At 41.2% G+C, this 20,280-nt stretch overlaps 1 protein-coding gene across 1 annotated transcript; it reads left to right on the forward strand.

The window, feature by feature from the left end:
* Positions 1-2,151: 2,151 nt before the first annotated feature.
* On the forward strand, positions 2,152-20,112 carry LOC135486575 (uncharacterized). The gene is made up of 6 exons (XM_064769459.1): positions 2,152-2,208; positions 6,138-6,284; positions 9,303-9,552; positions 12,300-12,511; positions 12,806-12,899; positions 16,628-20,112. Exons 2-6 carry the CDS (start codon positions 6,171-6,173, stop codon positions 17,809-17,811), a joined length of 1,854 nt encoding a protein of 617 aa, XP_064625529.1. The 5' UTR covers positions 2,152-2,208; positions 6,138-6,170; the 3' UTR covers positions 17,812-20,112.
* Positions 20,113-20,280: the final 168 nt, after the last annotated feature.

Below are 20,280 nucleotides of genomic sequence, written 5' to 3' on the forward strand. Positions count from 1 at the left end.
CTTATACATGTTTCTATCCAATTAAAGGCACCCACGTAATTATTCAACGTCAGTGTTTCAAGTTCACTTTTCCCCTTCACAGTCCAGTCTTCGTTTGCTTTTCATGGTTTCTATGTGATCAACGGTTAATATCCGTTTCTGGCGGTTATAGGCTACCTTAAACAGGCCTGAACGAACACCGTATCCTGAACGAACATCACCGGTCCGCAATCGCACAAAATAGCCCCTTCATTCTGCCGAAACGCTGAGCGTTTGGTTCTTAAAAGCAGCAGCCGAGATATCGCCAACGTTGACGCCATTATCTTGATCGGAAGCCCATTTGAAAATGACTTATCAGTTCGCTTTGAATTATCAGCAACAAGACGAGATTGGCATTCCCGGAGCAATCATTCGTATGTTGACTTTAAGCTGGCGTAAGCATTGAGCCGAGATAACGCAAACGCTGGCGCCATCCTTCATCGGAAATGTTGCTTTTTGGTGGTATAGCACACTCTCGAACCACAACTTCCCCGAAACTCGATACAGCTTATCACTGCACCTGCCTCCATTGTCTTCAAAAAGCACAATCAGGCAACAAGGATAAAAAATTAATGAAGTTTTTAAAAACGATATCCATGTCTCGACTTATCGTTCTAATCGTCAGATTTGAATTGAATAACCCTTGAACAATTCTATCATTTCATGATCATGAAACTGACAGTGTAATTTAGAGATAATATCCAGCACAATCTTGCCGCTTTGGCGGAACGATAGACGTTATGATATCGAATAACACACACTGGCATTTTGTGGAAAATAACTAGTTTGATTTCATCAGCGATTTAAACAAAGATAATATTCAAATTCACTTGTTGCGTTCCGTTTTTCTCTCTAATCACGTGGTTGGTTCTCATCTATTTTTTTCTTATCTTAAATGGATTCTGATAAGACATATCGTCTTAACCCTCGGATATCATGTCAAGTATACAGTGTGCCTTCTTTCACTAGAATGTCCGTTGGCCACCTATACATGTCCTTGCACTGACACTATATGAGGTTTTAATCATGTTTCTTTTCTGCAAACTCACATTTTTATAGTCAAACTCTAAAACCATCTCTATCATTATAGGGCGTCTAAAATGGTTGGTTTTCCTGTGTGATGTCGTAAGTGTTGGAAGTTGTCAATATACATGTACAATTCGGAATATTTTCCAGCGCATTTTGAAAATGCTCATATGATCTGTTTTGAGACGGAAAGAAAAAATGTCTCATTCGTGTCAACGCTCTATACGCGACGATGGTGCAAACTCTGCAACTTCGCCGTCGTCGCCTTTGCCATCTATTCAAAGCTAGACTACCTGTTGTCTCCAGATTCATAAAAGAAGAATCAATAAAGAAAAAGTTTCATTCATCCAATACGGGACGCTATGACAGACACTTGTTGTTCGGCGGTGAAATCCGATTGGTTGGAGACATGCGACCGCGGCCACGCCTCATTGTGATTCCCGTGGCATGTCGGGGGACAGGCACGCGACTCCTTTGACATGCAAAGTTATCGCCCATACATATGTAATTAGCCTGTAGTTTGGAAAGACCCCTCTATTTTCCCTTACACGGGGCCCCACGGATGACAGGCCAATAAAAACAATGACTGTCACCTGCCCGACGGAAGGGCGCGCAAGGATAAAAGGGCGATGGGTTGCACATGGAGGGGCAGATCACTGATAGACACCGATCAAGTAACATCACGCAAATTCGGGCTCGACAAAGAAGGGACTATAGTTAATACACTTAAATACGGAGTAAACTTATTGGCATCATTTGGCGGACATTTATTTTCCAATCCCAAATATATGTTACCTTAAGGACACTGATGAGGAACTTCTCATAGGAATTAAATAACAAGGTATGTGAACTTACTTATCATTATTTATTGCCGCTTTTTCACTTTGATATGATTAAAGTGACGTAGTGGCATCCGGGTAACTCTAACTTCCAGAGTTGTATGTAAGAATCTGGCTGCATGTGAGTTGAGAATCAGTCATGCCAAGAGTGTCGCTTATCTTTATCTCGTTACACTGAAATACTTGGTTACACTGTTGAAAAAATATAATACATTACAATATAATACCAGGATTCTTGCTGCAATGCATTACCAGGCCAAGGGAAACTTCTAGGTATCCGTTCTACAATTTACTTTCAAGGACCGGACAAAGTCTCTTCCTTTAGGTTAGGACTACATAATCGACAAGGATAACCTATTTTTAGGTGTAGCTATCTACCATCATTCATTTGTCTATCACCAAAGAGGTAACTTCTCAAACCTTAAGTATAATTTACTAAAGTGCAGAGCATCTGAATGAGACTTAACTACACACCACCGCCTCTCTTCAAGGTTAACGTGTACAACACTTATGACAAGTTAAATGGACCCGCTTTTCAAATTTTAACTCCGTGAGCATTGGGTTTCGAGTTGGTCTACATCGTTCTTGACGGGCGCCACGCCCCTGGCATCCTACGGTCCGTTTATGGTCGGCATGGTCGTCTACGGAGGTCTTTCGGTGGTGGGGTCTTATCGATGCTTCGCGCCTCCTTCCGCAAGTTGTTGTCACAGAAATTGACATTTTGGCAGAAAAGGGACGATACTCTGTTCTTTAAGCCTCCAGTCGTCCATTAAAAGGAGCCTGGGTTGTTGTTGGCCCACCTGAAATTCTCTCCTTGGGCACCACAGATAGAGATTCTCATAGTGCACCAATGTCATGCCTTGTGCATCAGAAAGCTATCAGGATTATTCATACGATGCCAATAGTTTTAAGAGGGTCGTTCCGATGCATTAGAAAATTTACGCCAAAACACTAAATTTTGTCAATACCAACATGTTCCGATTTCCCTGCGGGTACATGTAGTGTCCCCTATAATGGACCTCTGGAACTATGCATTAGATCCGCGCTTTTGGTTAATTTCAACAACGCAGAACCACTTTTACACACTTAACACGAAAAAGTTTTGTTCAATGACCGCTAAGCTTCAGGCTATCAGGCCTATGATATGGAAATAGCTAATTACAATATCATGAGACAAGATAGTCAAGTTAAGCAAATTTGCCCATCTGTTGTTTACGTAGTTTGTGTCCGCGTGGTGGATATGTTTAATTCGTTAAATCTAAAACTCCTGAATAGTTGCCCTATCACTATAATTGACTTAACTGTGTTCGATTACCGAACTTGGTGACATAGGGGTATTTGATTAACAGATCGAACAAAATGATACGACTGAGGACATAACTGTTTAAAAGCCATCCATATTGCCTCTGTTCTGATATGTGCATTGAACAAAAAAACCACCCCGTCATCTCGATTGATTAAGCACAGAACCAGTATTCGTTGGTTTAATGGCCGGTAAAAGTGGGCATAAGAAAACCGACACCAAGCCAATATCGCGTACGCTTTCTTCTTGCATGTCTCCTTGCCCGACGCGGCATTCCACAGGTGTCTTGCGCCGCTAAAGTGCCATGCATCTCGAGAACCGTTTTGATATATTTTGACCAATGAAAATCACAGTTTAACAGCTGCCACCATGAATAGCCCAGCACGGTAAGATTGGTAAAATCTGTTTGAATTCCCCCGCAAATTCACAAACAATGCCCGCTCCAGTGGGGAACCTGTTGCAGTCCGGTTGCTCAGCCCTGCCCAAATTTATGGCACAATTCCGAACAAAATTGTAGCTGGTGAGTTGTTTTGATGTAATATCTAAGTATATCTAGAATTTGTTTGCCATCCGGCGACCAACTGACTCATGTATATCTGCTTTTATAACCATCGTCTGCCGAGTTCCGCGTGCCTTTTTGATTTAGGCACGCGCCGGCGGCCATCTTGTTCTCAACGCGATACTTGAACTACATACATGTACATACTAGTATCTTTCGTCGCGTGTCGCCTGATAACACTGGACTCGTTCGGCAGGAATTTATGCTCGGATTTGCCGACTTTTTAGAGTAAAAGTCAACAATTCTTAGTCGTTGGTCTTGAGGATGCGTGGGAATCACGCAGTGGTCAATAGTAAGCGAGTAATAGACATTCGGCGCGTTCTATAGTGGAAAATTACGCCAAGCTGCCAAATTATTGTTACATAGACCAGACTGCATATAGACCAAATCAAAAGATGAAAATGGTAACGCGAAAAGTCATGTAATAAAAATGGCCAAAGTAACTTAGATATGATGCGACTGAGCCAAATGGCCCCAATTTGCATCAATCATCAACAACGGTGACGTAACAATTTTATATTACATGGACTCATTTCATTCATGATGTAGGATTTTTTCCTTTCCAAGTACAAGTATATATTTTCGTCAATACGTAATCTTACGATGTCAGTGATGCCGAAAACTTCGACAGCAATGATAGCTGCATTTAAAACGACTAGGATATCATAAATAACTGCATCAGTACAAATGCAATTCAAATAATGGAAAATGTGAAAAAATACAAATTCTATAATAGAAAGTAGCAAATAGACCAATTAGTGTAACAAAATATGTTATGATCATTCCCGGAAAGGAAGGTCATGATAACACGGAAAAGCGACACATAATTATGACAAGTGGAAGCTTTCTAAAATCGGTGTAGTACCTCTCAATTCCACAACTGGTAGTACAGTATATTTTGTTACACCCTGTAGAAATCGCAATCAATTTAGGCCTATCCACTTATGTTACACCCTTTATTAGTCACAAAATCAATTTGACCCTCCCGCATTATTATGTAATATGTTAACGAGAACGAAACAGTATACTGAAGCTAACTGCTCCTTCCGAAGGGTTACGAAAACCCCATTATAGGCATGTTCTCGTAGTTGCGTTGCGTGGGCATTGATGAGCCTTTTGTGTGTTTGCATTACGCAAGATAGTGTCATCAGATTCAATCAAGGGCCTACAACTATTGATCATTGCTGGCAAATATCTTTTTCCTCACACTTCGACACAGAGACACAGGGAAGCGACATGGTTTTTCTCTTTAGAGACTACGTAAATATAACCCGTATTTCTTCTGCATTTTCTCTCTAACACTTCTCCTCTGTTGAGGGTCAACATCGTCAGTATCGAAGCCTGGGATAGCCTTCTGGTTTAGTTAGGCCTCTATAATGACATTGAACAGTAGTGCGAAGATGTTTTTCATGGATTTTCTTGGGCGACTCCAACAAGTTTTGCACCCCTCCCGCCTTGTACCATGTTTCTACGGAAACCAAACCATGCAACATTTCCGACATTTTTCATTTGAAAATAACGCATTTTAGCGAAAAATATCGACTTTGTTGATCTGGCTTAAATTGAATGAATGAATGAGCTACCCTAAACCATTAAAGAACTTCTGTATTCAGTCAACTGTTTGACTGGGTTTTTAAGGTATAGACTTTCATCGGGTTATCGAGTTGTTTCATGGTCAGACTTCTTCCGGTCATCAGAGTTTTTGCCATTTAATAGAAACTTTAATGACTATAGATTTCTTACATGTACCACTGTCAGATACAAATATCCTCTGCCTGCCAACATTGGCAGATGGTATATTTTATCATTTTTGAATAGGCCTGCATTGTGCATCGATGCTGTTTGATACGTCACATCATTAATTGGCCTTACATAACTCCAAAAAGCCGAGGATGTTTACATGTATAACTGTACGTACAGTGTCATTATATAAGTGTCATTAGATATTGCATGACGCTTCCCATTATTCATGTATTCCCTCACAAATTCCTCATTGGTAATATTCGGCAGTATGAGTGAGTTGGGAGTGGAAATGCCTGATCTCTGCAGTCCTTACAGGGAACCTGCTAACTACAGTAGTCACGAGATGCCCGTTTTGATACACATCCCCTATGGGATGCAACAGAATGTCGCCTCATCTCCATCAATCACGCCATATGGCACGACTGACAAGTTTGTTGTTACTTCCAAAAAGGTACATGCATATAAGCATTTCGGCGTTCCAGCGGCCTTTTCAGCCTTATTTTTTAGCAATTCTCAGCATTTTTATTTTCAGTGGCCAAATTGCTTTTATCTAACGAACGGCATCGACGATATTTTTGACACACAATTAATCAAATCTTATTAAAATTGGTATTATTGAGCTAAAATTTGCAATTTTTGTATTTTTCAGAAAAAGCGATCTCGTAAACGTCTACCGGCGAACATGACTCTCTCAGAAGATACCTCGTATCAGATCGTTGGTGCTCACCAGCACGATGAACAGAGGGATCCCGAGGCAAGACACCAGTGGGACATCAACGATAACATACTGCCAACGGTAAGTCAGCTCCTTTTTTTACGAGAACTCATGGCTTTTTTGTTCTCTCGATTGAAAGCATGCAATGGCTGTCTATTTCGAAAAGGCGATACACATGGCATATGATATGAGCAGAAAGAAGGCTCATCATTTTTATCAGCCCAAAGAAGCAACATTGAATGATAGAACTTCGCCAATTAATGACCATTGATTCTAATAGTTGATGACTTTGGATGTTAATCAGCGACGACACCTGTTTCATGGCGGACCGAACATCATCAAAATGTGCTCGCAAATTGTCGCAGATGGTCAAGGTCAAGGTCACCGACGACCACATGTTTTTCGAGTTCTGAAGAAAAAAGCCGGATTTAAAGACCATGAGAAATCAAACTTGACATATAGATTTAGACAATTAAAGCACTGGAATTTGACCCTTTGTCGCCAGTTTTGCAACAGAATCCCCCTGCTCCAAAAGAACATACATGTATTATATAAATTCAGTTCCAATCAAGCAAAAAATCAAGTTCCCCTCTTGCCCAAACCGCCGGAGCATTAATCGCTTGAAGGGTGTTAAGCATGACATTAGGATGTCATCCCAGACAAAGTGTTACCCAATATTGCAGGGAAAAGGGCACCCCAACGCCCACTTTAGTTCGTGACCCCTCGTTTCACCTCACTGATTTGTTTCTTCAAATTCTCTGAGAACTTTTCTGGGGTTACAATAACACATGATGCTTTCTCGACCCCCGAAACGGAAACTCAATCCATCGAATGATCAGATCTTGAGACGAGAGGACGTAATTTGAATCCTATGTAACTATGGTGCACATGTTGCATTTGTCTATTAGGCAGCCCTAATAGAAAAACCCTTGCCCCTCACTTTGATGGATTCCTGAGAGGGGCGTGTCGTACTTTACCAACGTGATACAGTCTCAAGTTTAGAATGACGCAATGACGTGGTTGTTCGCAACTTGACACCACAAAACAACCATTTTACATCAAATTTAAGATAGCATTGATGTGCTTAGTTCTGTTCTTAGGATACATTTAGTAACAGAAACGCTCTGGTCGTCAGCTTACTATAGGTGACTTCTAGTTGGTGTTATCACCCATTTTTGTCTAAAAAACCGAAAGTAATTATACGTGTAAGCAACTAAAAAATACCCAGTGTAGGTAAATTTTCTCGGATCTTAGCAATTTATAAAAAAAATAAAGATATATTTTCAACAAATGATGCGCATTTTGCTCAAGTGGCAGTGGTTAAAACCAGGAACGCTGTCAAGATGACAAAGACGCCATTGGCGACCATTCTTCCACAACCGCGATCATCATCGTCAACAAACCAGCATTGAATGGAAAAACATGGCTGTCCTTGGGATGAGAGGTCCTTGTCAATGTCATTCATGATCTCTCAAATGATTCTTGGCAGCCAAGACGGGCCATCCTATTCTTCGCAATTGAGAATGAATTGTTAATTTTAAAAGGATGGATATCCACACTAAAGCTTAGATAATGGAATCACAGCTCCCATCCTGCACTAAGCTGCTCAATGGAGTTCAAGGATTTTGAAGGTGTTATAAGAATTGACTTGGGAGTGGAGGATGAACTGTTTAATGAGGGGCTAATCAGCGGGGGACTTGCGGTTTGGTCGCTGGCAACGCAGGGGTGGTAGGCCACAGATGACATTCCTAAAGCTGGGTCAAAGTTGTACAGAGTACAAATTGTGTCTGCTTAGTAAATTATAGTTCAGCAACAATATGTTTTTTTCCGAATTGAAAGTTACCAGGTTCGGTCTGTGGATGTGTGCCATTGTCCCCGTACCATTTCCTCCATTAGGAACTGGAAACTGAACAGGTTTCCGCCATCCAAGCATCAAAATCAAGATGATGTGCCTCGACGGTTGAAAGTGAAGCCCCAACCTTCGTTTCTCTCCAATTTGAAATCAAAGCCTTCTGCGGGGCGTTATGTCAAATCTTGGATTTTTGACCCCTGACGAATTTGAGCCTCAAGGAAAGGTTGGCTTGGGCACAATGCTAAATGATTCCAAAATATTAATCAGATCTATAGCTGAAGGGTAGACCCCTGGCTCAATATCAATAGTCAAATATATCGTCTGCCCGTCCAACTGCCTTTCTGTGCAAGAACACTTGATTATCGTGTACATTTCTGTGTCACAACTGTACATTTAGACTGACCTTAGCGTGACACAGACGGAGGACCAGGTGAATTTCCTCCATTGCTCCTAACACCTCCTTTCCGACAACACAATCGTCGTATGAATTTCGAATCATTTATTTCAAATGCATTGCTGCAGGCTATGCCCTTATTCTCGAACCCTATCGGATTATGAGCCCTTGGGTGATGGCGAGTTGGCTTCGAGCTATGGCCGTTCCCGAAACCATCTGAGATTTACATTAATACGATTGTGACCTGACTTCAGTGATCCCACACGTGTTCGTACATATCGGCAGAAATCGGAATAAAGACTTGGAAACAAGATCTAGGAGCTCCAGCGTAAAGAAATGATGATTTGTCACCGTAAATTCTCAACAGGTGCCTGGTATAACAATTATGAATATATGGATCGACCCAATGGCTTTCAACGAAAAAGCGCATTGATGGATGCGGTTTATTTCATCTATACATGCATTCTTGACAATGTTCCCGGCACTTATATTCACAAATAGCCCCCTGGTTGTGACATGTATACGTACAACGAAAGATTCTCAATCTGAATGGTCAATCGTTCATTTAACATCAGAATATGATATCATATATCATATGATATTGACGCTAGATCCAAAAAAAACATCTCAACCGCAGGTGCTGAAACAACAGTGCCTATACTAGTCAGTCGGTATAACAGGTTAGTTTCTTGCCTTTACTGTTCCGGTGACGGCAAAACGTTATTACCTCTCTCATCCGTCTCCTCAGCTTGAATGATACCAAACTTCGAACTGGGAGACTACATGGCCTTGAGCAGCTGACAAAGCGCCGGGAAATATAATTTGATAATACATTTGCAAAATTACTTTTCAGCCCCCAGAATTAGAAGAATACAACGAATGGCCAAACGGTCACTGTCGGGCTGTTTACACCGAGACGAGCGAGGATGCGAGGCGTCACTGCAGTGGCTGGGCCATGCGGAATACCAACAACCACAACGTCAACATCCTCAAGAAGTCATGCCTTGGTGTCCTAGTCTGCAATATGGCCTGCGTCTCAGAGAAAGGAGATAGGATTCACCTCAGACCGGCAATATGCGACAAAGCAAGGAAGAAACAAATTGGTAAGTTGAATGATGGCTATTTGTTGGAAAGCTTTTGATGAGTACTTGAACCATCGGTGTCAACCTTCAGATAATCAATTTAAGTGTCATTGTTAATGGTTGATAGACCTGACTGTGAGAAATCGATTTAAGTTTATACTCATGAGATTTTCTCACCAAGCCGAATCCATCTTGATTCTTGGGGTTCAATTATATAAGGTTATTGTGGTGAAAAAAGGCGAGGGCACTTAATGTTCACCAAAGGGACAACTTAGTGGCCAAGTTTAATAAAGTTCAATAAAACAGGTCCCGGACTGAAGCTTAATTTGAAACTTAACAACATTCACCTATTGTTCGAGTTAAATTTGAAATATCATCCTTCCCAATTAATTCCACCAAAGCACTGCAATTCAAATAAAATTTCACCGAGACAATATAAAAGTCTCTGTTTTCAATGATTTTCCATCACGAGAATCAGACTGGAACGGCGAGAAAACTGTCAAAGGGTGGAACTGAGTTAGCATCATTAAGTGATCCGCCTCATGACTGAGGTCATCCCCCCTCAGGCGCTTTCCTATGCCAACCTGGCCCGTTACTCGCACTTGGGGCTACCCTGCAGTCTATGGCAACCAACCAGATCAGCTAAACCCATTCTTTAAAGCAATATGCATCCGATTGAGCAATGTTACCAAATAATATAATTTTGTCCTTGGACTTTTCAATGATTGACAAAGGTCGATGGGGAAAATCGGGTTGGGCGTCGGAGTCGGTTGGATCTGGCGGAGGAGTCTCAGCAATCCACGAGTTAATTGCTGGTTTCTTTCATTAAGCAAACCAAGAGCGTGTCGATGCGCGATTGTTCCCTTGGCCAGTCCACCTGACCTTAAGCCAGCATATTTCATGAAACAACTAACAGCTATTATACAAGGAAAAGCATGAATAAAAACCAATTAGATCACTGTTTGCTTTTCGACTTCCAACTCTGTTTAATTTTGGGGCTAATCCCATTGAGTTGAATGGACAATTTAACGGGACCTTTCTTTCGCCACTTCGGACGCTTTCCAACATCAAACTGCATTTGATAATATAAATATCGGAGACGTCTGCCTGTCTTCGTGTATGGGAGCGTCTTCGTTGTTTAACCAACGCCATTATGCCCTTGTTGTCACCCTGACGCGTACATGTCAGCCCTACCCGCCACTCTTTAAATCATCATGACAAACAGTTTATCTGTAAAAGGAAGATGGCACTAATGCGCTCATAATGTAGTCATTTCTGCCTTGATCCGTTGACATCATTAGAAAGCTTTGTATGGTCATAGGTTTCCTCTTTCATTCCCTTGGGCAGTAGAAGTGAATCTTAAATACATAATCCCGTCCAGCGCACGAGCTCGCTTTGTCATCACCGTCGGTCATGTCGTGGCCACATCACAGTTCAGTGATTTTGATGGCCAGATCTTGGCTGCTTAAACAGTGAAATACTTCAGGTACCATATCGGGTACCATTGTAAATCTTCAGGAGGGATAAAACCGCTCGTTTACCATGTAAAGAAACTCATCATCCGTATATCCAACCATGCTTTTTTGCACTGTTTTCTGTGTTCGGGTGTGTGAACGTATAATAATCACACAAGTTGTCAAAAAAACTTCATGGAATGTATGATAAGATGATATTTGAGAGGGCAGACGATTCGATGGCTAGGCTCTGTGGGTGATCCAAAAAGATAGGTGTGCGGGTGGATTGTCTGCACCAAGTATCGGCGTTCTGCCACAACAAAACACGCGGGGTCTCTTTCTTGCGCTGATATCGTTGCGCGGCGCAGTCACCACAGAAGGCTTGGTTGCACCTCGGAGCAAGGGATCTGGCCCCTGGTGCTTGATGGGATACAATGGCGGCGCGATGGTCTCATCTGCTGATGGCTGCCGTTGTCTGTTGGCGCGTTTCCGTTGCAGCCAACACACGAGTCGAGATCTATTAGAAAAAGCAATAGCCTAAAGGATCGCAGATATCCGACAATATTGAAAAGTTTGCAGCAGTTTTACCATTTGTATCATAAACACTTAAAGGATGAGGGTTGCCTCCCGCAGTCCTGTGACTCGGGCGTATGTTTTTTATAAGCTTTAATGAACAGGATTGTCTTTGAGCCCCTGGCCTTTTGCAATCATGTTACATGTTGATGAAGTTCATTTATACTGAAGCACCTGACGCCCTTCTTTTATCTAAAGTGTCATCTTTTTGCCAGATGAAAAAGCACATTATGGGCTTAAACATTATGTAGAGTGGACAGGATATTTGCGTTTGGACAGCCTTTGATTGCAGGAGGGGACGGTACAAAAGGACGCGCTTGTAGGCCCTTTGTACCGATACCCCCACCTGGTCAGGTGGTCAGGGCCAGGCGCCACTGTGACACTGAAGCGTAAAGGGCTCAAATATTTATTGGGTCAATTCCATATTATATCCATTAAATCACGCTCAACGATTAACTGCATGGCTGGTCCAAAAAGCAACGCTCGAAAAGGAAATCACATTACAATTAAGAACAACGAATGGATTAGTATCTTTTATTTAACCAGGGATAATAATTATGGTCTATATTGTCATTGATTTGATTAATATTGTACTAGGCCTAATTATTATTTCTATTGTCATCCATCAAAGATAACGTTGGTTAAAAAAAGAACCATGCATCAGAACTTTCAAAATGGTACACTGATGTGCAACCAAACTTTATATCATTTTCTAACCATGCACTCGACATTCTTTTCCAGGGAGACAGTGTTCGAATCCACGGTGCCCCGGTAAACTTGAGCTCCAGCCCTGCCGCGGTCATTGCGGCTACCCAGTCACCCATTTCTGGCGACACACAAACGGGGCCATCTATTTCCAAGCTAAGGGGGTCCATGATCATCCTTATCCTGAAATCAAGGCTTCAGCAGAAGCAAGACGACATGCTACCTCAAGTAAAGAGAACAAATTTAAGGTAAGGATGCCCGGTTAAGGATGACGACAGTATCGTGTGCTTGTTGTTTGCCAAGTCATCAAACACCATGAAAATATGTTTTTGAAAGCAAGCTCGTAGAAGCGGGGTTCTTAACTGAAGGAGTGCCACACATCTCGCAAAATTATTTCAAGAACGCAATGGTCATGATGGCGGATTCTACGCCCACAACAATATTGAAGTCTGGATCTTCTCAATTATCTGACGTACAATTTTTTCAATTATCTGACGTATTCTTACACATTCGATTATCTTACGTATATTCTATACTTTTAGTTATCTGATGTTAAACGAACGTCACGTAAGCGAATGTGGTTTGACCAGGACACACTCTCTCGACTCTACAAGGTACCCAAGTTAGAAAAATCTGGTAAGTAATTTGTTCTTTGGTCCAGAAAGACAGTTATATGAATTGCAGGATGACGAAAACTGAGTCATTGATTCACTTCAATAAATATCCTTCATCGTTTTTTTGACGACTTAGCTGCAGCTTAAAATGAAAATGCCGAAAACCATCCATCTGGGCGGCCTGTTTTTTCATTTATAACATTATAGTGCGTTTTAACGACCTGTGTAGTACGTCACGCGTTGGATTTTTCTAGCCTCCCGAGTATTACCGCACATGATGAGGCACGTGGGCAGTTGATTTGCCTTACCCAAGAAAGAAGACCCCAAGCCACAATTAAACCGAATATCACACCTTAACACGCTTTAGTAGAAAAACAGACAATTGTAGTACCCAATTGTAGTCCTGGGTGGGCTGTATCGCGAACTCCGGAAAAAAGTCATCAGATGTAACCGAGGTAATGAGGGTAGCGTTTAAGTTGATCATCTCCAAGACACAATATCATATAATATTAGATGATATCCATTTGAATGCGGAGACACGCGTAACTTCATAAAGGGGATGGCGTATAGACAACGTAAAAAACGAGAATTTCTATTGTGGTGATGACAATGATGGATGTTTTTGTAATTGTTCACCTTATGGGCCATAATCCTGCTAATCAACAGGTCGTTCGAAGAAGTGCTCTTCGCGCTGGGAACGGGACAGGGCGATTTGGTGGGATGCCGAGCGCAGACGCACACCAAGGGGAGCAACGGACTCGCGCCACATTTGGGCGCAGAAGTTTAGGGGAGGGTTTGGTCATTGCGGGATGCTCAAAGCTACCGTTCGCAGCTATAACTCAGAGGTCGAGGCACCCCGGGAACCATATTGAGAATATTAAGACAATGAGCAGCAATATGGTCGTATCTGCGGGAGATGCAACCTAGCGCAACGAGGACAACTCTGAATTGGTGCGGACAATGGCCCACGTGCGTTACAATGGACACGACGAAAGATGCCATCAGGATGCCAGCGACGGCCCGACCTCGGGGTTTTCGGATGGTGCGGGTATCTCAAACATTTCAACAGACACCTGCGAAATACAGTTTCGCTGTAAAAGTCATTACATCATTAAGGGACATATGAGATGATTAGGCTTAATGACAGATACTCGTGCACAAATCCCTTGAACAATAATGTCTATGGCCCGGGTCTATGGTCGCCTGGTGTCAGACAATGTCACCCGTATTATAACTGTCTCAATAATTCTCAATGATGTGGGTTTGCGGCATTAGCACAAAAATCGATGGTCCGTGAACGATAAACTACTTACGAGCAATCAGAGTAATCATATACAAAACAGAAGATAGTTCATGACCAGTTAAATTTCCTCTAATTTAGGTTGTTGCCAACAGTTGATCGGTTAAAAGCTTTGGAGGTATGAATTACGGAGAAATGATTTCTTTAGGGTGAAAGTTGTGTGAAATTTAATTGTTGTAGTACATTCGTGGCTTTAGCGAAGATAAAGTTCGCCGACAACCTGCTTTAGAAAAGGCAAAATTTCCTCATCACGCCATTGCCCACAAAAGATAATGATTTAATGCTGATCGTGTCATTATTCATGTTGTGGCACCGGACTTCCCCTTGATGTCAAGCCCCCATTCTATCGTTTGTTTCTCACTAATCCGTCAAGCTGTGACCTGCTCGCTGCAACATTTCACCAGCACGCTCCCAAAGAATCCCCATCACCTCGATGATTGTTTAAATGCGAGTTTAACAACTTTGAACAGAGCAGGTGCGTGCGCTTGGCGAAGCATTTTCAGATTATTGAAATTAGTCCTAATTTGCTCCTTTTTAGTGATTTTTCACGCGCTAATCACACGGAAAACCAACTGTACGAACAGTTAACTAGCACTTTGTGTAATATTTAGTGAGTTTTCCCAATGGCGAGATTAAATAAGGAATTGTGAAAAGGTTTCGTGCTGAAGCGTCGATTGGGAGGAACTCCAATTTGGCGCGTCAGCAAAGACACGCCCTTTCTTAATCACTGTTTTGAAATAAAAAAAGCTAATCTACGCGAGCTCCTTTGCCCATGCTTTCCTTTATCAAACGTTAGGTCAATTCATTTTTTTTCTCAAAAGACGGAATCAAAAGTGAAAAGTCTATGTATTAAACCTATTCATGGTTTAAGTTTTGTGACGTTGTTTGGTTCGATACAACCGCGGGCTATCGATGGAAATAAAGGAGCCGGTATAAAACGTGGCCCGGTCGGGTAACTGGCACCTGCTGGATGACCGATCCTGCTAATCGGTCCCCTATAATATCCGTATCAGTCGACAATTATATGCAAATAATTCCCATTATAGGTTACGACATCTAGATAATTAATCATGAATGTACTAAATTAAAATCTTTTCTTGGTAATGGTGATTTTCGAACTTTTCAAAGACACCCGTAGGTCGTTTGGCCGTGTTTGACGCACGTGCGATCATCAAACACCGTGTTTGATCAGCGGACACCATTTAGTGCTGAAAAATTAGATGTAATACCCCATCAACCCTTGTACTATTCCATTCGTCCATAAAATGAATTGATTTTCATATGAATTTTGTTGTCAATTAGAAAAACGAGATCAAGAATCCAAATATTGGATGAGCAGGCACTAACACTTGTTGATTTGATTTAAACGAAGGCAGATCCTAACTGGTCTGTGAATGTAACCCGCTTCTGTTGACCCTATTGTTGTTGAGTTTTTCCGTGATGGCATTGGGCTATTTCGTTACACCACCTTTCCCTCATGTTGAATAACTTACTTTCCTCACGCCCACGGCTCACCCAATACCGTGTGCAACCATTTTGCGCATGTCCTGTTGCTAGGAATAGGATGTAAATGCCCTCAAAACTACCCTGTTTACTCCGTCGATGACATTCTAATAGCAGTACTTTTTATGTAAGAGTAATTCTGACAGCAACAGTTTGGTTGTGCAACTCATGGCAACTTCAAATATCCATCTTCATATACCAATACATGTAGAAGATGCGGGTCAGTGCATGTAATTACTAAATTACAGCCAAATTAATGCCATTTAAGTCATTAAATCATATAATTATTCTTGTATCTCACAACAATGAGAATCAAACGGTCGTTCTTGGTGACTTTTGTTCACTGCATGGATTCAAATGAAATGATGATGAATTACGAGGTTTATTCATGGAATCTGTAGTGACAGAGTGCACCCTCTCCTTGTCTGATAAGTGACCCATATTCGCAAGAACACGAATAAACTACTGATTTTAATCAACTGAAATTGCACAGTTTTATCTTTTTCCCCTTCAAGGATAACATGTCGCCACCAAGTCCTTTTTTCGTCAAAAGACCAGTTGTTATTGCGTCACACCTAATTGGGAAAATTCCTCTTGAAGAGAAACTGCAATACCTTTAGCGTAACATCTTGTTATCTTCTGTTGCTAAGTGTCCTGGTGTCATGGTGTCCTCTTCGGTATTTTACTTCTATGCAAAGTTGTAACCAAAGTTGTTCATGGCAACAAAGGAAGAAACTTGAAACTGAAGAACAGTTTTTCCATGCAGTCCAGGAACCGCATCATACTTGGAGCTACGACCAAAATCCTAGATACTGCGCTGAAAGATGCCCAGTTATTTACATCAGCTTCCATTCAGAACTAAGATTTCTTACAGAAGTTACATCCAATCTTACCAATCAGTCTCAGTGACTAGCTTCTTATGCCCTTCTTTATCTTTATCTTTCCAGGTAATGATGTCATCTGCTCGTGCCCTCCCTTCGAATGCCTATGCTCAAGTTACCAACTCCCACCCCAGAATGGCCCCTTACCAATGCCAGTGCCACAAGTGGTCGCGAGACAGAAACAACTGTACGATGGAGAATTCCATTCTATCATTAAAGAGGAACCACGACTTCCAACACAGTTCGACTTCAAGCAGGAGCGCCAGTCACCGGAGCATCACATGCTGTTAGGATTCGAACCGCCAGTGTCCGTTATGAACAATATGTTCTTCAGTGATAGAAAAGATTCCATTCCGAATAGCCAACCATCCTATCCAACGACATGTCAAACAGACTGCATGTTTCTTGAGAGTTTGCCAGTCGATGTGACGTCAGCCAATCTGACGTCTGCCAATACAAACATGATGCATTGTGCTGATTTAACACGTGATCTTTCAAGCAGCCCAAGAGATTTCGTGGATGGCCCAATGCCCGTCTCCATAGCAGACAACACTGTTTCAAGTATGACACAAGAGTTTTACAGCGCAAAGATGTCAACAAACATTTCACATATTGACAATGCTGAACGAAAAATAGACTCTCAGAAAACATTTGGTAACCTGCTTTCCCAGAGTGATGCAAGTGTTTTGGACTTAAACTTGCCTTCCATCACAGCGTTCTTTAGTGATGAGAATATACATGCAGATAAGCCTTTAGACGACAGCTTTCATAAGGAAAAGCGGGCGGACAACCTCAGTTACGACTGCATGGACCAGAAGACGCCGCAGCTAAGTCCGATATCAGATCATCGGGCATCACCAAACAGCCATCCAGGATCTCCAGTCTCGCTCACAGAACTCAAACCCATGAACAATTCTGAAGCTAAATTTACGAACATTCACAAATTTCAATCATCGTATCATAATGACATTGGACCTGTTCCCCATGATACTGTTGATAGCTTCAACTTCCCCAGGCGTGCTTTCCAACCCTACGTCGCTGATTGTTACGGTATGCCGTATCCAACGCCCAACTATTATGGCGAGCTGAAGCAGGAGTTAGTTAGACCCCACCCAGTCCCCAGTCTAAACAGCAATCCCTACTATGCCAATCCAGATCTCTACCCCAGTCCAGCGAACAGCATTGCCCAAAGGCTACCATCGATTGTACCTCAAACGGCTAACATCAACATAAGTTTCGCATATCAGTAAACATGAAATCATGTGTGTACTTGTAAATTGATGTTGGCTTCAGCGTCTTCTAGTGTAGTGCTTTCACACTCGGTTCTGATAAAGCTTGTCCTCTGGTCAAATTGACAGAATGCGGCCAAATAACTTGGAATCGTTTTGTCAACCGGCTTTTGGTAGAGTTCACTACCCCTAGAGAGGATATATAGTGGTACGCAGTTTGACTACCGACACCAGCCAAGGGAATTGTCACCACTCCATCACTTGTCTTTCATTGAAGAGACGGATGTGCTGGAGTCAGTAAAAACAAGCAAAAGCACATAGAAAACATTGAAGCCGACTCATTTGCTTATCCCTGTGATTCCGTATGAGGTGATGTTCATCTGTATTGATGAGCTTCATGTATTCATCCCGACACACAAGGCTGCGGGATCGTGCAGTCCTTTAACTGCCTGTTATGAAGGAGGGACGGGACAGGACTTATTGGGTTACATGTAAGATGCGAGTAAACCAAATAAGAGTACTTACATTGCTGAGGTCGGAGTATCTCGGTGTTGGATAGCCCGACTTGCATACTTTGATACGAAGAGCTCTTCCAATCTTTGAAGTTGATAGACATGCAATATCTCTGAAGTCGGTTTGAAATAAGACGTGCAATAATTTGTTTAACGATTTCGCTTTATAGAAAGTGGCATATGCTCTCTTTTCACTTTTATAATGGGAGTGGCGAGTATTCATTTCTTTCCTCAATCCAGGGCGTTAGCCGGTCATTGCCGATGTTAAGTCCAAACGCCCAAACTGACCTAAATATAAGTGAAATGTGATTACGCTGAAGTATTTCTGTCGATATTCTACATGTAGCTAACATTCCCACTCTGGATCTCAAATCACTAGAATAAGACTATTATCAGGACTGTTGTAAACTTTATGCAGTTGGCCAGGGCTATCTTGCTGATTTTGAGAGGAAATTAAGGGTGTGAGTTAATGTAAGTCACCACTGCTGATTGGGGTATGTTTTTGCCACTTTTACACGAATATACGAGGTTGAACTTAACAATAACCTTGAAATTACGGGGTTATTTGAAGTCATATTTTCAATTTAAGCATTTAAGGTTAGATCCGTTGATGACCAGATCAATTGACTGGCCACGAAATGGGTTCTTTTTTGTTAAGTATTTAAAAGGGCAAGATTGTCTGAATTGTAATAAACTGCCAGCTTTTCAGCAATATCGGATTAATAAATATCGTTTAATGTTTTGTTTTTACGAGTCTGTGCGTAATTGGTAGCATGAAGGTGCTTAAAGAGCGAAGTAAAACAAGGCCAGTCTTTGAAACGGTGTACAAGTCATCAATACATTACGACATCCTAAATATCGTTTTTCCCAATGATAACAACGAGCTCTCATTTCAAACAACTTGGAAAAAATGCAGTTGGCATATTTGAAAAATAGATTGTGGGTGATGGTGACCTTCAAAGGTAAAATATGATGACCTTGTGTTGACCACCATTTGTATCATTCTGACAAGGTCAAGGTCAGGTCCATTGGTTGATTTTTTTGTTACTGCCAAGATTAATCATTTATGTTCAGTACAAATTCAGTTAAAATATGGATCTTATATCTAAAGCTTTAATAATCTCCAAAATGATTTTATGGACCACCAAGTTACCCTTCATGCGGGCAGGTTGATTTGAATTGGATGATGGTCTTTGTATTGATGAAACAGATAAACCCAAGATGGCTGCTATGCATTTATCTCTTCAGCTCAATGTATATTAGTATTCTTGATGTATTGTAAATATCTATTTTTGTATATATTTATGACGGACCAGAAGGTCTTTTGATCACTCATCTATGCAAGATTTTTATTGTATTATTTCATGGCATATTGTACATAAACTGCTGCAAATTTTATGGCTTTTTATTTGATGTTCTATCAACCAGATTTTACTGTGTGTCAAACGGAAAACTCCCCCAAGAAGGGGGATTGTCTCAAATTTGATACATTTTGAGTATCCGTTTTGCTTTGATCAATTTTGTTTTAAATTTTGCGACTTGTGTCTGCTATTACATGTATATACCACAGTTGTACTCTTTTTGCACCAAATATCTTTAAAACCTCATTTTGTTTACATTAGTTGTGCATCACATGAATTCAAATAATTTTCATTCAATCTGACTATCATTCAAAGTTACACAAATCTGTTTTGCTCAATTCTGTCTCAAATAGACTTTTGATTACCGATGGTCATGTAACTCTTACAACATTCTGTTAATTTTGTGCATCTAATTGTAAAATTAACTTTGTAAAAACATAATTATACTATTTTCGACAGGTCTTATACAATGTAATGGTTGTCTTCCAATATCCAGCGAATGCTTCCCACCAATTCATCATGATTATGATGATATCAAGCTCAATTCTGTATAATTTTGTTATCAAGTACTGAGGTATTCATATATGAATACAGTTTCCTAGAACAATTGTCATGAT

Source organism: Lineus longissimus, chromosome 4 (assembly GCF_910592395.1).
Source record: "Lineus longissimus chromosome 4, tnLinLong1.2, whole genome shotgun sequence".
NCBI lineage: Eukaryota > Metazoa > Nemertea > Pilidiophora > Heteronemertea > Lineidae > Lineus > Lineus longissimus.